The 17,417-nt window shown below is 41.3% G+C and overlaps 1 protein-coding gene across 4 annotated transcripts in view; it reads right to left on the bottom strand.

The window, feature by feature from the left end:
* TCEA1 (transcription elongation factor A1) overlaps positions 1-17,417 on the bottom strand; it is a 65,612-nt gene that overhangs the window by 29,451 nt on the left and 18,744 nt on the right. For all 4 annotated transcript variants that reach the window (XM_038391614.2, XM_043507861.1, XM_043507862.1 and 1 more), the window contains exons 3-4: positions 16,529-16,634; positions 3,306-3,393 (exon numbers count right to left, since the gene is read on the bottom strand). In XM_038391614.2, coding sequence (XP_038247542.1) covers positions 3,306-3,393; positions 16,529-16,634 — 194 coding nt within the window. The remainder of the gene's footprint in view (positions 1-3,305; positions 3,394-16,528; positions 16,635-17,417) is intronic.

Here is a 17,417-nt window from a genome sequence, read left to right as displayed (position 1 = left end):
GTCAAGTGATTGGTAGGGGAACCCTGGCCAACTCACTCAACTGGGTTCCAGCTCAGGGCCCTCAAGACAGACAAGCAAGATCAAAGTTACCTAACTCTGTCAGTGCCCTGAGCTGCTTCCTACCTTCCCCTGGGCTTCTGCAGGCTCTTCAGTCTGTTGGTCTGTTCATCCCTTTTTGGGGTGTTGTCCTTGGGCAGCTCTTTAGCACTTTACTGACAGGAGTTCCTTTCTCGGCCTGTTCACTCTCCGGGTAGCTGCCACTCCCCTCTACTTCCCAGCCCTTTTATCCTCCCAGCTGCTGTGAGGATGACGATCAGCAGCAGCCAGCAATGCCTGTATTAGCCCTTTTGCTGCTGGGCCAAGGTGGGGTACGTACACCTCACGACACACTGCTCCACACTAACAGCAAAGAGTCTCTTGAATCCGTTAGCACATTCTGGTTTTGTGGGAGGTAGACTCCCAACAGGGTAATCTGATGGCTGATGCCATCAGTTCCACAAACTGACTGCTTCTGCACACAAGGGGAAAGATCTTGCTCTTCCCTGTCTATTGATGCAAAGGACAGTTTTGATGTTGTCCGACATTACGAGGGCATAGTGACTTTGAATGAACGGGAGAAAGGCTTTGCAAGCCCTTCAAACTGCTTACGGCTCTAGAAAATTAATGTGCATCCTGGATTCTTGTTATATCCAGGTGCCTTGTACTGTGTGGTTGTCCACATGGACTCCTCAACCCAACGGGGATGCGTTGGTAACAATCACCCTGTCCGGTACATAGGCAAGGAAGGAAATGCTCACACATACCTGGCAGGGATTCTTCCACCATAACAGGGACAATATCACTTTGGTGGGAACAGTCACTATGATGCTTAAGGATTGTAAATATGGAGAGTATATGGTTTGAAGCCATGCTTATAGGCAACAAAGGTGGAGCCTTGCAAATGACAGACATAAGTACATGAGGCCACATGGTCTCCAAGAGAGACAGAGGTCTTGACAAGCAACCCCCAAGTGCCTATGACCTGTTCTATGATATTGTTCATAGCTTGAAACATGTCCCTCTGCAGGGAGGCCCTTGCCATGACTGAATTTAACAATGCCCCCAATGAAGTCTAAAGTCTGCATAAGGATGAGGATGGATTTTTCAGCATTTATACTGATTCCCAAAGAGGAGACAAGTTGCAGCACTGTCAAATTTGACACATGGTCCTCTTAGTGTAACCTGGTGACAAGGAGCCAAATCGTTGACATAGGGGAAGACTGTGAAACCACAACATTGCACAATTATATAAGCTGATACTACAGAGCACACCTTGGTAAAAACACTGGAGATGGTAGGAGCAATACCAAAAGTGAGTATTCTTTATTGAAAATAGTCAGATCCTGGGAATCTGAGAAAGCACCTGTGAGCGGGGTGGATGCCCAGGTGAAAGCAGGTGTCCATGTTGAGAGCTGTAAACCACATACCCTTTTTCAGGGATGGAATTACAGTTACCAACATGGCCATGTGAAACTTGAGTTTGCGAATAAAAAAGTTCAGATGGCAGAAGTCGAGAATGGGTCTCCAACAATCCTTTTAAGGTACTAGAAAGTGTATCAAGTAAATACTTCTCCCTTGGTACTGAAGAGAATCTCCTGATGGGAAGAAAGCCAGTTCTGGTTTCAACAGCAGTACCAACTATGCTATTCGAAGTCAAAGCCCAAAGATGGAATGGGGGGAGACACTTCTCCCACAGGGCAGTTCCCCTAGCCGAGTTATATATTCTCTCAAGGAAGGACTTGATGGAGTGGGAGACTGAGTCTGGAAAGCAAAAGATATCCGCAGGAGGAGCACAGATCTCAACTCTTTCCCAAGCGAGAGCGGTCTTGTCCGCCAAAACCTAAAGAGTCGCAGTAAAGAACATATGCCACAGCAGTTTAAGGCAAAGACAGTATCGAAGGTAACCAATGCTCTCAGTGATCAGTTTTCATCAGTTCAGGTGCACCACAGGGTTGTGTTTGGGACTACCAGAGGCCCCAGTGCCAGCAGATAACAATCTGGTGCTGATGGAGCCCTAGACTTGTCACATGCCCCTGAGACTTAAGATGTTCTAAGTTCTCTTGGGTTGAAGCTTATAGACTTGCCTGGTTTAGGAAGGGCTAAATCAGATGTCTTCAAAGAGGATTTGGAGGAAGACAACCTCATGCTTATGAGAATGCTCCTTGCTCTCCTGACAAGGCCCACTGACTTATCTGGGGTGGGGGGGAACTCCTTCACTCTTGAATCTTGCCTTGTGGCAGGAGGCTCACTGCTTGCTGAGTAAGGCTGATCTATGGAGCAGAGATTCCCTGGGCCCGGGTCCAATTGCGGTCTCATAGCTCTTCCATTATGTGCTTCCTAAGTTCCCATCCTTCCCAGGTATGATGGGGGGACAAAGGGCAGGTATTGCACTTTGCTACAATGTGGGCTTTCCCCGAGATAGTATAAGCAGCATAGGTGGTTATCACCGACCAAGAAGGAATGCAGGCAGGAACCACAAACTTTGAAACCCGGAGTCCACGGCATAGTCCAATACCCAAACAGGGCGTGCACTTTCACAATAAAAAGATTGCACTAGAGTACTTATATGACATGAATTGAAAAATACTATTTCTTTTTATCATTTTTACAGTGCAAATATTTGTAATCAAAAATAAATATAAAGTGAGCACAGTTCACTTTGTATTCTGTGTTGGAATACAAATCAATATATTTGAAAATGTAGAAAACATCCAAAAATATTTAAATAAATGGCATTCTACTATTGTTAAAACAGTGCAATTAAGAGCATGATTAATTGTGTGATTAATTTTTTTTAATAGCTTATCAGTCCTAGTTTCTACTTAAAATGGAAGATACTGATTAAAATAGGCTAGTTATTGTTAAGACTCCTAGTATTGTAGAGTAAGAATGTTAAATAGATGACATCAACAGGCAGGTTGGATATTTTGACTGCCTGACCCATATTGTGGCTAATCACCTGCCATTTTTTCATATTATTAACAGCAGAATTGACTTACCTACATCCCCACCACAAAAGACCTGGATGACTATTTTGATCTACAATGATTGTCCAACCTTGATGACAGTGCAGGCTTTTTTAGACATTGATTACATGTTTGATATAAGAACATGGCAGGCCTCCCTAGTCCCAGAGATACTTGTACAAAAATTAAATATTTAGGAAAGCATCTATGAAGAAACTGATTCTTCACATTAATAATTAATCTGTTGTGCTAGTTCATTTTATATTATACACACACACACACACACACAGGTTCAAATACCTTTCTTCTCTTGCTTCAGGACTGTTTTGTGATGAAGATGCAGGTTCCTTTTTCTTGTCTTCAGCGTCTTTATCAGTTGACGGTCCATCTGGAAATGTACAAACCATGAAATAAACATTGCCTCTTATAGGACAGAAATAGCGGCCAAAGTATAAGTTAAATGCCATGTAGTTTATGTCCCTAAGACGGAATTTGAGTGTGCTCAATGCCTGTGAAAATCAAGCCATTTATTCAGGCATCTAAGTTTGAAAACTCTGCCCTGATGATTAGGATGAAACTACCAAATTCAGTGCTTTTTTTTAAAAAAAAAAAAAAAAAAGCACTATACAGTTCTATAGTTAAGTCCACACAGACAAGACCAAACAAAAAACTAGGGGATCAAAGGTTTAAGAGACTATCAAATAAAAAAAATGAATTACTTAGTTAAAACTCATCACCGTGAATGAAGACAACAAAAGAAAACATAAAATTATCCGAATACAATAGATGCTGCATTAAAATAGAAGTGGTATTTTAAAAGTCCTGAAGATTAAAATAAAAGAAAATCCACAATATATATTTATGTATTAAGAAAACTAAAACCATAAGAAGTTGAACTTGTCATTCAAGTACACTGTTAAGACACATTTGCATTTCTCATATAGAAGGAAAACTGACCCCTCCCCTTTTTTATGTATGAAGAGATAAGTAATCACCATAGCAACTAAAGAACACTTATCTGATGTATAAACAGGAAATATTCTATATATTCAGAAAACCTCACCCATTCTTACATTCTCTACTGTCAACTGCATGAATATTTTCACCAGGAAAATTTTATTTTAGAGTTGTATTAGCACTTTGCCATCTTTTTCCACCAACTGGCCTACAATTTCACTTTATACTCATGTTATAATGAAATGGAACAAACTGCCTAGGGAAGTTGTGGAAGCTCCTTCACTGCCAGTTTTCAAGAAGAGGTTGGATACCCATCTGTCATGGATGGTTTAGACACAACAAATCCTGCTCGTTGGCCAGGGACTAGACTAGACGACCCTTACGGTTCCATCTAATGCTTTGGTTCTATAATATCACAGGGCATGGCTACACTTACAGATGTAGAGCACTTTGAGTTAAACAAGCCCTCGGAGAGCATAGTAGGAAAAGCGCTGCAGTGTGTTCACACTGTCAGCTGCAAATGCAGTGGCATGGCCACATTTACGGCACTTGCAGCAGCATTGGGAGCGGGGCATTATGGGCAGCTATCCCACAGACCACCTCTTCCCATTCTGGCACTGTAGCTTGTGGGAAGGGGGTGGGAGGGTGCAGGGCATTCTGGGTCCTGTCCCAACCCCCCATGATGCATCGGTTCGCATCCGAGTAATCCCTCTGCTTCTGTGCATATTTGGCGCCATCTTTCAATGTTTTTTGTGCTGCGCGCTCTGTCTTCCCTTTCAGTCTGCAGGAATGGAGCCCGAACTGCTGAGGAATATGCTGATGAGTCTCGCCAGCACGTCACGTTTGGAAGTCGAGTTACTCCTTAAGATCCAAACTGACAGTGAGGACTCCGACGATATCGACTCAAGTAAGGCATACAACACAAGATTGCTTGTGGCATTCACGGACATGCTCATCACCATGGAACACTGCTTTTGGACTCTGAAAACAAGCACTGAGTGGTGGGATAGCATCATCATGCAAGTCTGGGATGACAAGCAGTGGCTGCAGAACTTTCAGATGAGAAAAGCCACTTTCATGGGACTGTGTGATAAGCTCATCCCCACCCTGCGGCACAAGAAAACGAGATTGAGAGCTGCCCTGACGGTGGAGAAGCGGGTGGCTACTGCAATCTGGAAGCTGGCAACTCCAGACAGCTACTGATCAGTCGCTAACCAGTTTGGAGTAGGGAAGCTGACCACTGGAATTGTGTTGATGCAAGTTTGCAGGGCTATTTATCGCATTCTGCTCAGAAAAACTGTGACTCTGGGTAACGTGCATGACATTGTGGCTGGCTTTCCACAAAAGGGTTTCCCTAACTGCACAGGGGCGATAGATGGGATGCATATTCCAATTCTGACACCAGCCCACCTAACCTCAGAGTACATTAATCTGAAGAGGTATTTCTCTATGGTTCTCTAGGCGCTTCTGGATCACCGGGGGCGTTTCACTGACATTAACGCAGGCTGGCCCGGAAAGGTGCATGATGCACACATCTTTCGGAACTCTGGCCTGTACAGGAAGCTGCAAGCCGGGACTTTTTTCCCCAGAAGTCAAAATGCCCATTGTGATCCTTGGAGACCCTGCTTACCCTTTAATGCCTTGGCTCATGAAACCCTACAGAGGGAGCCTTGACAGCAGCAAGGAGCAGTTCAACAACATGCTGAGCTGGTGCAGAATGACTGTGGAGTGTGCTTTTGGCCATTTAAAAGGACCGCTGGCGTTCTCTGTATGGGAAGCTAGACCTGGCCGATGGCAGCATCCCCGGGGTTATATCCGCATGCTGTATCTTCCATAACATTTGTGAAGGGAAGGGTGAACGATTCACTCATGTATGGACCTCGGCAGTTCAACACCTGGAGGTTGAATTTGAACAACTAGAGAGCAGGGCTATTAGAGGGGCCCAGCTGCAAGGATTAGGGATGCCTTGAGGGAGCAATTTGAGGCTGAAAGCCACCAATAATGTTTGGTGCCCAGCACAGGAGTGAAGTACAGTGGTTCCAATGTTAGTAGGAATCTGTGTTTGTTACGCTTACTTGCAGTACCTGTTGCTTTCCTGGGCTAAGGTATCTTTTACTTTATGCAATAATAAAGAATGTTTTCAAAGCCAAAATAATTCATTTATTGAAAAGAAAATTCATTTATTGAAAAGTAACACAACTGCTTTGGAAGCAGACAGGTAAAGAGGGTGGGGTGGAGAACGATACAATTACAGATTTGAGTATGTCCTGTTATCATACTCAGCCTTCCTGTCTGGAGTGCTGTGCAATGAGTGCAGCACTTCAGGATGGCTATACTGCATGGTGATGGGGGTTGAGTGCAGTGGGTAAGGGTCGTAATTTTCAGGGCTGGGTGGTGAAGCTACAGGTGTTGGAGACAGCTGGTGGCGATAAGAACCCGGATCTTGGGGAAAATGGGTTGGAGGTGACATGGGGGCACAAGGGAAAGAGTTTTGGGACAAGGGCTGCAGGGGTGGGGCAGGCATGGTAGTGCTCCACCTGCATGGCTACGAGCACCTGGATCGAGTCCACCTGGAGCCCCATGATGCTTATCAGCTGATCCGTGCTTTGCTGCTGGAGCTCCGCGCTTTTGTGCCAGCGATCCGCATTCTGCTGGTGGGTCCTCCTTTCACTCTCCCTCCAATCCTGCGCTTTTCAATTCTCGTTAAGTGATTGCTGCGTTACTTCATGCAGCATGTCTTCTTTCCTTCTACGTAGCCTCTTCCTGAGTCTTTGCAGCCGGTGATAACACGGACAGCTGAGATCTCACGGTTGCATCCATAAAGGCAAAATGCAACACTTAACAGAGGCAGCATTGTTCACACCAGACAGAGCAATGATTCCCCCATACTTAAGGACAAAACACAGTGTACACAATAGCAGAATTTGCCCATCCCAAAGCGAACACACACAACCCACGGGAGCCCCAAAATGGTGAGTAAGCATAGGGTCCAGGGGGAATGATTGTTTCATGGCTATACTGTCCTCTGGGTTTCTGTGCCTTGGGGAGAGCCAACAGCTGCAGGGGGCCCCTATACTGAACACTGTCCCCACATTTTCCACAGGAGTGTGTCCTGGAAGACATCTCGCTGCTGAGGGTGATCGTGGAAACAAGGGAGGGTCTTCTACTACAATCTGGTTTCTGCCCCAGGCCCCCATGCAATGTCCTGTGTGCAGCAATGGTCCCACAGCCCCTCATGGCACAGAGGAGCAGACATGTTAGCCTGACTGGGGCAAGGACCACAGTGGTTCTCCCAAGAAACCAGAGCAAGCGCATTGCCCAAGTTCTGGCTGAGACCTTTGAAGAGATCACTGAGGCCAATTACCGTGATGTGAGAGAGCACATCAACACCCTATTCCACATCTAGACATGCATGCACACAGCCCTAACCCTCCTCACCTCAAGAGCCTGCACTGAACAATTTCCTTCCCAAAATAAAAGCCACTTACCGGGGACCTCCTCTGGTGTTTGTCCTTCCCCAAGCACCAGCCGCTGCAACTGGCTACCTTCCTCCTGGCTTGAGAACAGCTCCTGGCTACACGCATCTAGGGATTTCAGGGTAGCTTCCTCTGCCTCAGCACCCACGCTTTGCTCCTCCTCCTCCTCCAGCGTTGTTGAATTGGGCTCTGAAGCGTCCACGGTGGTACTGAGTGGAGATGGGGTCACCTCCAAGTATCGCGTCCAGCTCTTTGTCGAAACGGCAGGTCACAGGGGCAGCACCGGAGCGGCTGTTTGCCTCGCGGGCTTTGCGTTAGGCATTCCGCAGCTCCTTCACTTTAACTCTGCATGGCAGTGCGTCCCAGTCATGGCCCCTTTCCATCATGTCCCTTGTTCTCTGCCCGAAGACATCGTAATTCCTACAGCTGGAGCACAGCTTCCTCCCCGCAAACACTGATGAGGTCCAGCACCTTGCCATTGCTCCATACTGGGGATCGCCAGGTGTATGGAGGCATGGAGACTTGGAAAGATGCGTGAAAGCACTCCACGCCTGGTTGAGCAAACAGGAAGGGGATTTTCAAATTTCAAAATTCCTAGAGAATTTAAAGGGCAGGTCTGACGGTTGGTCATCTGATGGCAGGGCAGTAGAGTTCAAACTGGTGGCTAGAACAGGCATTGTGGGACACTTCTGGAGGCCGATCAGAGCGCACTAACAGACCAGGGAGTCCACACTGGTGCCGCGGCACTCCAGCGGGGGTGCATCAAATGTTATTCCATTTGCCGAGGTGGTGTACCAGGAGCGCTCTACCGCAGAGTCAGAGCGCTATACGTGCCTTGCTAGTGTGCACGGGTCATGAGTTAGAGCACACTGGGCTGCTTTAATGCGCTCTAACTTGCAAGTATAGCCATGCCCACAGGTTACTGATTCACACATAATTCTCTGATACATCAGCAGCAGACTGGAAAACTTTCTTAACAGTCACTTTACATAAGGAAGGTGGGTGGAGGTGAGAGTGGTGGCTGACAATTTAAAAAATGCCCTCCTTATTTTAATATTCCAGCAAGCACTAATGAAATAATCTTGAAACAGACAATATACAAGTAATTTCATTTGTCAGCAATTTACATCCAAGGAGGAAAGATATTGTAGTGGTACTTTGAGAAATAAGAAGCCATGAGAGAAAAGCTTCATAGAGAAGCAGGAGTAGAGCAAGAAATTCCAGATTATGAAGTATGAGAGTCAGGAAAGTCTGTCTGGCATGGTTTATAAGATTTCCTTATAAAAAGACAAAACCAGGAGAGATACGTTTTGACACAAGAATAAAAGGACTGGTTTTCATCATACACATTACCTCCCTTTTTCTGTGGTGCAGATATCAGTAGCTACATTGGGTATGTCTACACAGCAAAGAAAACATCTGCAGTGTGGAAAGGTCCCAAAGCTCAGGCTCCAGTCTGAGGCCAGAAGTCTACACAGCAATGTAACAACCCTGCAGCCCCAGCCCCGTGAGCCTGAATCGGCTGGCACGGGCCAGCTGCAGGTTTTTTTTTTGCTGTGTAGATATACCCATTGTCTGCAGGAATTTAACTATGCTTCCTCATTGGAAATCCAGGCTGTATTATTGAATGAGTCTTTTTGTAATTACACGTTTTAATTTACACAGGGTAGTTTGCAGATGTAATATGCGGTGTGAAAAAGGACTCAAGAATGCTGGGGGGAAAAACAGATTAACTATTTGTCAAGTATGCAGCATTGTTGTAGCCATGCTGGTCCCAGGATATTAAAGAGAGACAAGGTGAGTGAGGCAATACCTTTTATAGGACCAACTTCTGTTGGAGAGAGAGAGAAAATTTTTTTTTCCAAGATTACAGAGCTCTTCTTCAGGACTGGGAAATTAAGGCCAGGTCTACACTACAGGACAAGGTGAAAAATCTACACACCTGAACGACACATTTATACTGACCAAACCCTCACTGCAGTCAGTGCTATGTCAACAGGAGAGCTTCTCCCATTGACACAGATACTGCACCTCAGGGAGGTTGATTGAGTATGCCAATGGGAGAAGCTCTCCCATCGGTGTAGAAGCATCTTCTCTTAAGCGCGACAGCAGCACAGCTAGACTGATGCAACACTTTAAGTGTAGACCTGACCTGCCTTGTCACTGCTAAATACAAGGTTTGAACAGATTGTTTAGTATAAGTAGTTAACACATATTTCAAGGGACCATTCAAGCTGAAGTGACTCATTAACAACCCTCCGGTCAAAGGGAGGAAAGGGAGGGAGGGAAGAGCTGCAGGGGTGGTTAGTGGGTTATAGATTGTTGTTATAAGCCATAAATCCAGTGTCTTTATTAAGACCATGAAGCGTCTAGCAAAATTATGAATTTAAGCTCCAAGGCTCGTCTTTTGAAAGTGTTGTGCAGGTTTCCTTTGAAGATGAGGACAGAGGTTTGAGAGTGATCACTCTATGAAAAGTGTTTACTCACAGCTGATAGGGTGTTTTTGTCTTTTATCATTTTCCCATGTAAATTCATTCAAGAGTGTAGTGGTTGTTTGGTTTCACTCACATAGTTGCTATTGTTGTGATAGGCATGTATAGGAGGTTGGGGGTTGTTTTAAGGCCAGAAGAGGGGATTAGGGAAAGATCTCTTTCAGGATGGGATCCCCACTGAGTATGAGCTGTAGTTTGATGATACCTCATATGGGCTCCAGTTTGGATGGTAGGTGACAACTACAGGTGTGCAGTCAGAGGGGGTTTTATTTCTGATTTTGAAGCAAATTCTCTTGGGGTATTTGGGAAGCCCACTCCATGATGCAATCTACTTCTCTTGTGGAGTGTCTTTGTTTGGTGAAGGAGTACTTGTGGCACCTTAGAGACTAACAAATTTATTAGAGCATAAGCTTTCGTGAGCTACAGCTCACTTCATCGGATGCATTTTGTTTGGTGAAGGTGGTTGTGTGTGTGTATTAAGGTATATATACACACCTACAACCTTCTCCCCTTCTGGCCTTCAAACAACCCTCCAACCTCTCCAAGCTCCCTGCAGATCAGGACAACAACTCAAAGCGGCATCAGACCCTACCAGAAAAGGTGCAAAACCTGCAGACATATCTCCACTGCTACAATGATCAACACCTCCCTCCCAAACATTCAAGACCCAGGGGTCCTGCACATGCCTATCACAATGTGTGGTGTACCTCATTCAGTGCAATAAAAGCCTCAGTAGTAACTATGTGAGTGAAATCAGACAACCACTATGCTCTTGAATGAACTTACACAGGGAAATGATAGGTTTCAGAGTAGCAGCCATGTTAGTCTGTATTCGCAAAAAGAAAAGGGGTACTTGTGGCACCTTAGAGACTAAAATTTATTTGAGCATACGCTTTCGTGAGCTACAGCTCACTGTGAGTTGTAGCTCACGAAAGCTTATGCTCAAATAAATTTGTTAGTCTCTAAGGTGCCACAAGTACTCCTTTTCTTTTAGGGAAATGATCGACGACAAAAACATCCTATCACCTGTCAGTAAACATTTTTCACAAAATGAACACTCTGTATCTGACCTTTCAGACTTCTTCATCAAAGGAAACCTCTACAATCCTTTTAAAAGACTAGCCTGGGAGCTTAGAATTCATAACTTCACCAGACACTAAAAATCATGAACTGAATAGAGAGACTGAATTTATGACTTATTACAACAATCTCTAATCCATTAACAACCCCAACCCCGCAGCAGTTCTCCCCACACTTCCTTTCCTCCCAATGAGTGGAGGGGTGTTAGCCGGCCACTTCAACTTGAATGGTCACTTGAAATGTCTGTTAACTACTTCTGCTAAACAATCTGTTCAAACATTAGCTTGTGACACTCTGATTAAGTTTTCCAGACCTGAAGAACTCTCTGGAAGCTCAAAAGCTTGTCTTTCTCACCGACAGAAATTGGTCCAAGAAGAGAAATTACCTCACCCACCTTGTCTACTTGTTATGTAATTATTCACTTGAGCAATAGTCACAACAGGCCCTTCCCTCAAAGGTCAAACTTTCTATAGGAATTCAGAAGCTTTTCAGAAGTTTTTATTCTATTTGATGTCTATATAGACACACACACACACACACACACACACACACACACACACACACAACTACTGCCGATAGTAAAAAAGTTACAAACACAAGGATATATAATTAGCATTTGGTTTTGTTCAAAATAAGTTAATGGAGAAAATTGGTAAGTGTCGTCCTTTACATAATATAGTCCGATTCATTATGTAAGGTAAGGATCTTATATACAGAATGCTTTGGAATCACTCAACTTGCGTGTGATTTGGCTAGTACTACAATTCTTCTGTTTGCACCCTTGAAGAAAAAACTCAGAAGAAACAAAACTGCTAGTTCATAAACATTTAAGCTTTTATTCTGCATTCATTTCAAAACCTTTTTCTCCCCCCATTTTTAGTTTCATTAAGGGCAATAAAATGCATCTTACAATTATCCAATAACGTGCACCTCCAGCCCAGTAAATAATTAAACAGAGCCCCTATAAATGTATTCTAAAAGTTCCTGCATTTTTTTCCAGATAGGTACCTTCAGGATTCAATAAAAATAACTGAAATTTCAAGCTGCATTGTAGAATATTTATATTTTACACAGTCTTAAAGAAAATTGTCTGGATCAAAGAAAGTAGAACACATCCTGAAATCTAACCTAACATTTGCAGGTTAGGATACTTCATGGTATTTGCTATAAAATATCATCAATTAAGTGTCACTACTTGCAAAGAATTTTTTCCTCTCATCACATGGCTGAAAGATTTTTTTTATGATCTCCACTAATAGAGTTTGCATGTTCATCTGAACTGTATCCACTTTGCCTGTGAGGCTTCTAAGGTCTTCCAACCATTAACTGCAGTTTGTGAAGATTGATCTTGCCCTGTAGCTCTCATCAAGTCTCTTTTCAGAAGATGCTCGGAAGCCACCACCTAAGAGTCTACTAACCCAGCTTCAAAAATATTGAAACCAGTCTTTGTCTTCACACATCATGTGGTTCTCATCAAGAGAAATTTTGATTATTCTCTGAGGTTCACCCGATTTTTTTTTAGGTTCTCTCTTCATTCTTAAAAGTTCCAAAAAAAGTTTAAATTTACAAAGTATACACAACCTGTCAAGTAAAAAGATGTTTATAACTGAATTTTTGAACTTAACAACTCTCAAAAGATTTCAGAGCTCAGAACAGTTAACAGCTGTCCGCCTCTGTTGCCATCTTTGACCATACCCTGTTTTACAAGCACTACAAACAGCATAATTGAAATAATTTGTACAACAACCTGATAGTATTCTGAATTCTTCTGTGAAACTCAAAACCAATGACAACACAAAACAAAGTCGCTAATTTTTCCACTCTCTTGGCCCAGTTACACAACTCTACAGTGCACGACAATGTAATTAATTTTAAATTCCAATAATGAGTTGGAGTTTATAGCAGTGAACCAACATTCGCCCTAGTATGCCCGAGAAACAAGGTTTACACAGTGATCAAGGAAATCAGCGATCGAGTTAGTTCTGTGCATGATCAATGCTATGTTTTCACATACAGCAGTGATTTTAATAGACCCGACAGGATACATGGGTGCAATTACACACATTACTCTTGAAATAATAATAATTGGGGTTCTGGATATAGTATGGTCACATGTCTCCATCTCAGAAAAAAAATTCAGTTTTAATTACACCACCAATACAACTCTTGCTATCAATTTTCAAATTCTTCAAAAATTTAGTTTCATTTGATATCAGCACAGTTACATGCCAGAATTCTAGCCAGCTAGCATTTTTAATGGTAGTAAGAATGATCTTTTATTGAACTTACAGTAGAACCTCAGAGTTATTAACACCTTGGGAATGGAGGCTGTTCATAACTCTGAACAAAATGTTATGGATGTTCTTTCAAAAGTTTGCAACTGAACATTGACTTAATACAGCTTTGAAACTTTATTATGCAGAAGAAAAATGCTGCTTTTAACCATCTTAATTTAAATGACACAAGTACAGAATTGAGGGGAGGGTCTCTGCTGCTGCCTGATTGCGTGCTTCCAGTTCCAAATGAGGGGTGTGGTTGACTGGTCAGTTCGTAACTCTGGTATTCGTAACTCTGAGATTCTACTGTATTCAAAGTGCACATAGAAATAGGTTAATTCTTCCTCTAAAGAGAAACACTTTAGAAACTTAAGAAACACTTTCATATATCTCAATATATTCTAATGTTTAAAAATCAGTCACCGTCAAGATAAGGATTGGTAAAGACAAGCACAACAAAACAACAAATGTTCCTTTGGATTCAGTGTATGTTCTGGAAATTATTTCTGCTTTGATGTAAAAAAGAAGCTCTTTGCCGAACTTTAAAGCCTGGCATGTTGTTACTGTGAAATCTACACTACTCAGTCTTTTTGTGGGTCAAATTTAGGCAAAAGTAGCTAGTCTCACAGCTACAAAGTAGATGCCAGAAGTTGCAATGTTTGCTTACTATGGAGAGACTGAAATTACCAGTGCTCCAGTCAGCTGACCTTTTCTTATCCTTATTGCTACTATTTTTGAATATTTTCTTCAATTTATGAGAATTTTTAATCTTCCATTTGTGTCTTTTGTCACATCAAGAAATGACAATATAGATGTCCTCTGAACTATTCATCTATATTAGGGGTACTCTTAAATATATGGGACAAAAATGTAAGGTATATTACATTCATACAAGGCCGGGGGAATTAGAAGTTTGGTGCAAAATTTGAAATTCAGATACATTTTATCGTCACTTTCTGCATTGTAATTTGAAATCTCATCCTATTTACTGTTAAAATCTTTGCTTCACTGTCAGAATTGCAATGTATTAGTTTATTTTTAAAGCTATATTCATCAGACCATGAACTGGTGATTAATCAGCATTTTTATTATCTATCTAAGATCTTCCCCCTATTTCTAAAGTATGTCCAAGACTTTCTTGTTAGTGAGGTTTTTTGAAGAAATGGGGAGATCTACTACACTTACTTGTTAGTGGACATTAGACAATATACTCCAGGAGTAGTTATTTTGATCTCTAGTAATTAAAAATCTCAACATAATCTCAACGTAATTTAAAATTTAGGAGAAATAGGAACAACTCTAGCTTATCCATGGTTTGGTTTTAAAAATATTTCTCCAGCTTTACGATCCTGAGGAAAATCCCAGTGGAAGCATCTGCAGTTCTTTCCGAATATTTTTCAATTAATTATTTGTATTAGATGGGGGAAAACATCTTCAAAATAATTGGAAAATGTTTCTCTCCTCAAAAAAGTTTGGCTTTCCAGGATATTTTGAGATTGTTGAAAAAGGAGAAACATGTCACTGAAAATGTAGATTAAAGTTAAGATCGTTGAAATGAAAAATATATTCGCACATTCTACATTAGTAGGTTTGCACTGAAAATGATAAAGAAAATATCATTAGTTGCCTAGTGATTGGGATAATTTACTGATAATTTGTAACAAGTTTTGGAAGGAAGGGTATATTTTTAATTTATTTACATCAGAACAGCAGGAATTTACATTTTGAATAAGAAACAAAACCATTTTGTATTGTTCTCTTAGTATTTACCAGCATTTTGCTCAGTTGTTTTTATACGGAATCAAATTCCAGTTTTACATAACAAGTAGACAAAATACACGGAAGACTTCACTAAGTTTCATATTGACATAAAGGCATACAAAAATATATGCGTTTGAGTTTATTAGGTTTCATTTACCAGTGACATCAGATCAAATTATTGATGAAGTACATCTCTTGGTAATAACAAAACAGGACATGATTTTAGAAGCTTGTTCACCAGAACACTGCACTTCTGCCTTCAGAAAATGCCTGCTCAACCAGGTATTAGAGTCCTATATATTGTTTCATACTTTAATTCAGCATATACAAGCCTTTACTTTAGAAACACCCCCATTAAGAAGACTCCCATAATTTGTCATTTTTTATTGAAACACTTTTCTAAAACGGATGTCAAACCATTCCTGCAATCATTTAGAAAAGAGTGAAGATGATGAAATTAGATTGCCTTGAAATATATAGCTAGCTAACTTGGATGACAGATGGCATAGCACACTTGTCTAAACTGAAAAGACTTCTATTAATCCAGCAGCTCTTGTAATTTCTGTAAAAACAAAAGCAGACCTCACATTTTAAATATTAAGCTACCAGAAGAAACTCCCTAAACTTAAGTTTATGTGAATGTGAGATGAAGCCACAAATAAGTTATATGTATTATCAGCAATGTTCCAAATAAACACAGTTCATGAGTTTCAGATTCAGGTGTTTAAAACTGCACTAAGATGACAGTGATGTGATTTGTCCAGGCATAAAAAATGTTGCAAGAATAATTTCCTTAGATGTGTTAGTAATTAGTACACAATATTTAAAGGAATACTATTTAAGTTCCATCCACTTTATTCATGTGCCTTTAATGAATATTGAGGTTTCAGAGAGCGAGCAAAAGGCACACAGAACTAGTTAGACTTTAGTTTTCGTACTATAAGATTGGACTATGTACTAGTCATAATACTAATAGCATTAAGTCAACTTTTGATTTTTGTCTCTTCCTTTCTTATAGTTTATGGCCCACTGACAGTTAAGATTAAACCCCTTTAACACCTTGATGTAAAGGTAGTGTAAAGACTTTGGAAGGCAGAGAATAGTTGATCCAGACAAACAAAAGGTCAGTAGGTTTTAATGTTGCAATAAGGCCACTCTGGCATTTAGTTCAGTAGCAAGCAGTGAGACTGTCTAATAGATATTAGTCATGTCACAGAGACGTGCTTCACGCTGCTCTGTTCTTAGCAACTCATTATCCCAATGAAGCTACATTGACTATGGCCCTTAAGGGGACCCATGAGTAACGCAGTGATAGAGTGCACAGGGAAAATGAAAATGATACAGAAAAAACGTCAATACTGAATGTGAGAACTGGTGAGCCAAGAATCAAAATGGTGGCAATAGTTTATAATGCCCACAATACAAATGATTAAATGCCTAAGGGAGAAGGAAGATTGTTAAAAAGCTTTTTGCAGTCGTACCTAACAGCTTCTTCCAAGACTTGATGAGAGATTTTGCTAAAGATGTAACCTCTTCATCTGTGCTTTGCTTGCGTATTGCATTCACTGACATTCCAATTCTTGTGGACTGCAACAGAAAAAGATATACATCACAATTTGTGAAAGACATTTAACAGATACAAAAAGCTAAGCTGCATTTTGACAATGCAAGGTAAAAATCTAAGCATCCAGTCAGTTGTATCCCTATGAAGTTGACTGAAATTACTTTATTAAGTTGCAAATCCTTACTGAATTAATTTTCACAAGACATCCTGCACATTTATACTGATAAAACACGTTAACAAACATTTCTTGATAGGAGCATGCAATCAAAAAAAAAAGTTCACTTGGAACAAATACATGTTTCATTGTTTAAGTGGTGGGGGATGTCATTCAATATATTAGCTAGAGGTCCATTCTAAAATAGAAATTGCATCACTTGATGTTATCCTATAGTATGACATTTTTTTTTAAACTGTTATGTTGCCTGATACATTTAAAGTTCCTTTGAGGCAATGTTAGTGTATTAGAAATCTGCTCTCATAGCACAGGATCCTATAATATTTCAGTACCCTTATTATTCACAAGAGAGCGGTAAAGGCAGAGTACAAGAGATGGGGCAACATGCATAGACATATCTATGAACATAAAGAAATCCACCTTTTCTATGAGGCTGCACGATGACTGATGTTCTCATTTTAGTGAGCCAAGAAACTTCTCAGGGACAAGTAATTTAAGAAACATACATTTAAAATGTTAATAGTGTTCCCAAGTTTCAATATTTATACTTGTTAGTAATCATTGGCATATTGTAGCTGCCAGCAGATAATTCCCACCGTTTTCCATTTTGACTGGAAAACTGTTTTTAAAA

The sequence above is a fragment of the Dermochelys coriacea genome, chromosome 2, assembly GCF_009764565.3.
Source record: "Dermochelys coriacea isolate rDerCor1 chromosome 2, rDerCor1.pri.v4, whole genome shotgun sequence".
Lineage (NCBI taxonomy): Eukaryota > Metazoa > Chordata > Testudines > Dermochelyidae > Dermochelys > Dermochelys coriacea.
This window is presented reverse-complemented; position numbering and strand designations above follow the sequence as displayed.